The sequence below is a fragment of the Perkinsus marinus genome (assembly GCF_000006405.1).
Source record: "Perkinsus marinus ATCC 50983 genomic scaffold scf_1104296972476, whole genome shotgun sequence".
Classification (NCBI taxonomy): Eukaryota; Perkinsozoa; order Perkinsida; family Perkinsidae; genus Perkinsus; species Perkinsus marinus.
Genome location: NW_003201730.1, coordinates 1 through 1,535, shown reverse-complemented (window position 1 = coordinate 1,535; position 1,535 = coordinate 1). Strand labels below are relative to the sequence as shown.

Sequence of the window (1,535 nt, the reverse complement as noted above, 5' to 3'; positions counted from 1 at the left end):
TCGTCACGAAATCGAGTTCCAGCTTCATCGCAGCCTTATATCTATTCTTGTTGGGCAGTTCACCTCGTGGGGTCATGTCCGCTATATCTGCTGCTGAGGGAGATGGTCAATTACCGCCGGAACCTCCCACGGTAACCATTGATATGTCTGAACCCCCCGAGGAGCATTTCAAACCAGCAGTGAGAGCTGTCCTCAAGGAGTATGCTTACGAGGATACATTTGAGCCCCTATTCCGCGAATTCAATGCTACCGTATTCGGCAAGGAGAAGCTTCAAGACGAAGACTATGATACTCTGGCTGATGCTGCTGATAAGTTCTTTCCTACGCAGGCTCGTGAGCTCAGGGGCATATCGGAAGAGTTCGGTACTCAAGGCCATTACGTGAGCTATCCTTATCTCTCGGCTTGGTTGTATGCAATTGAGATGGAGCACATCGAATATCCTGATTCATCAAGCACTACTGCCGAAGACAATAACGAGTGCACTGCCCTCTTGGTCGCTGATTGTGAAGGCAATGTTGTTCAGGGACGTAACATGGATCGTCCCCCAGCGTATACCCCCTACGCCAGGCCAGTCACTCTTAACTTCGATGTCGTCAACAACTCGAACGGCGTACCTGATTTCAAGGCTTCTGGTTTCTATTGGTTAGCAGCTTCGTTTGTCACCGTTGATATCCCTGGTCACCTCTCTATGCAAGCTAACTACAGATATTATCCCACTTACAGAGAGACTCCGACCAAGCAGGATATATTCGAGTATATCGAAGAAGGGAGAGCTTCTGCGCTTCAGACGTTCAATGAGATGATCTTTGAACAGGGTATTATCGACTTTGAGCCTGCCGTGGAGTACCTCAGCAAATGTCCGATGGCTGTTCCAGCGTACCTATCGATGGCTGGGACTGGTGATGAGTTCAAAGCTGTAGTTCTTACTCGTGATGAAGATGGTTTGGCCATTGACCAGAACGGTGAGGTACACGAGCCTGCATATTTGAACAATCAGACTGGTGATTACAGCGAGGCCGATAATTGGTATTTGGTGCAGACCAACTACGATCGCTGGGAGGCCGATCCGATTTCTGATCCTAGACGTACTGTTGCTGAGAACTGTGTGAAGGAGCATGGTAAGACTAATGATATAAAGTCTACCTGGGATGTTGTCATGGATTGCTCCTTTTTAAGCGGAGTCTCTACGAATCACACTATTTATACCTCCATTATGGATCCCACATATGGTGACTTCTCCACCTATATTCGTTATGATGCTGATGATGCTTGGAACAAGAACCATCAGTGATATATGATGCCATTCGTGATATAATTGTGTCCGCCATTTCTCAAGACGACTCTTGTCGTCCATGCCTTCAGATATACTCATGGGTGTTCTGCACTCCATAAATACTACTGGATTCATACTCACTCCTATTAGAGGAGTACATCTACTCAAGTGCTGCTAATAGGCAGTACTTTTTCGATCAATTATCCTTTGCCGAGTTCTTACATGGGACATGATGATATGGTACATTGTATGGGAAACTTT

The 1,535-nt window shown here is 46.5% G+C and overlaps 1 protein-coding gene across 1 annotated transcript; it reads left to right on the top strand.

The window, feature by feature from the left end:
* Positions 1-143: 143 nt before the first annotated feature.
* Pmar_PMAR016793 (Acid ceramidase precursor, putative) lies at positions 144-1,292 on the top strand (the record flags this gene model as incomplete). Its single annotated transcript, XM_002766536.1, has 1 exon — positions 144-1,292. The coding sequence occupies one exon, from the start codon at positions 144-146 to the stop codon at positions 1,290-1,292; it is 1,149 nt and encodes a 382-aa protein (XP_002766582.1).
* Positions 1,293-1,535: the final 243 nt, after the last annotated feature.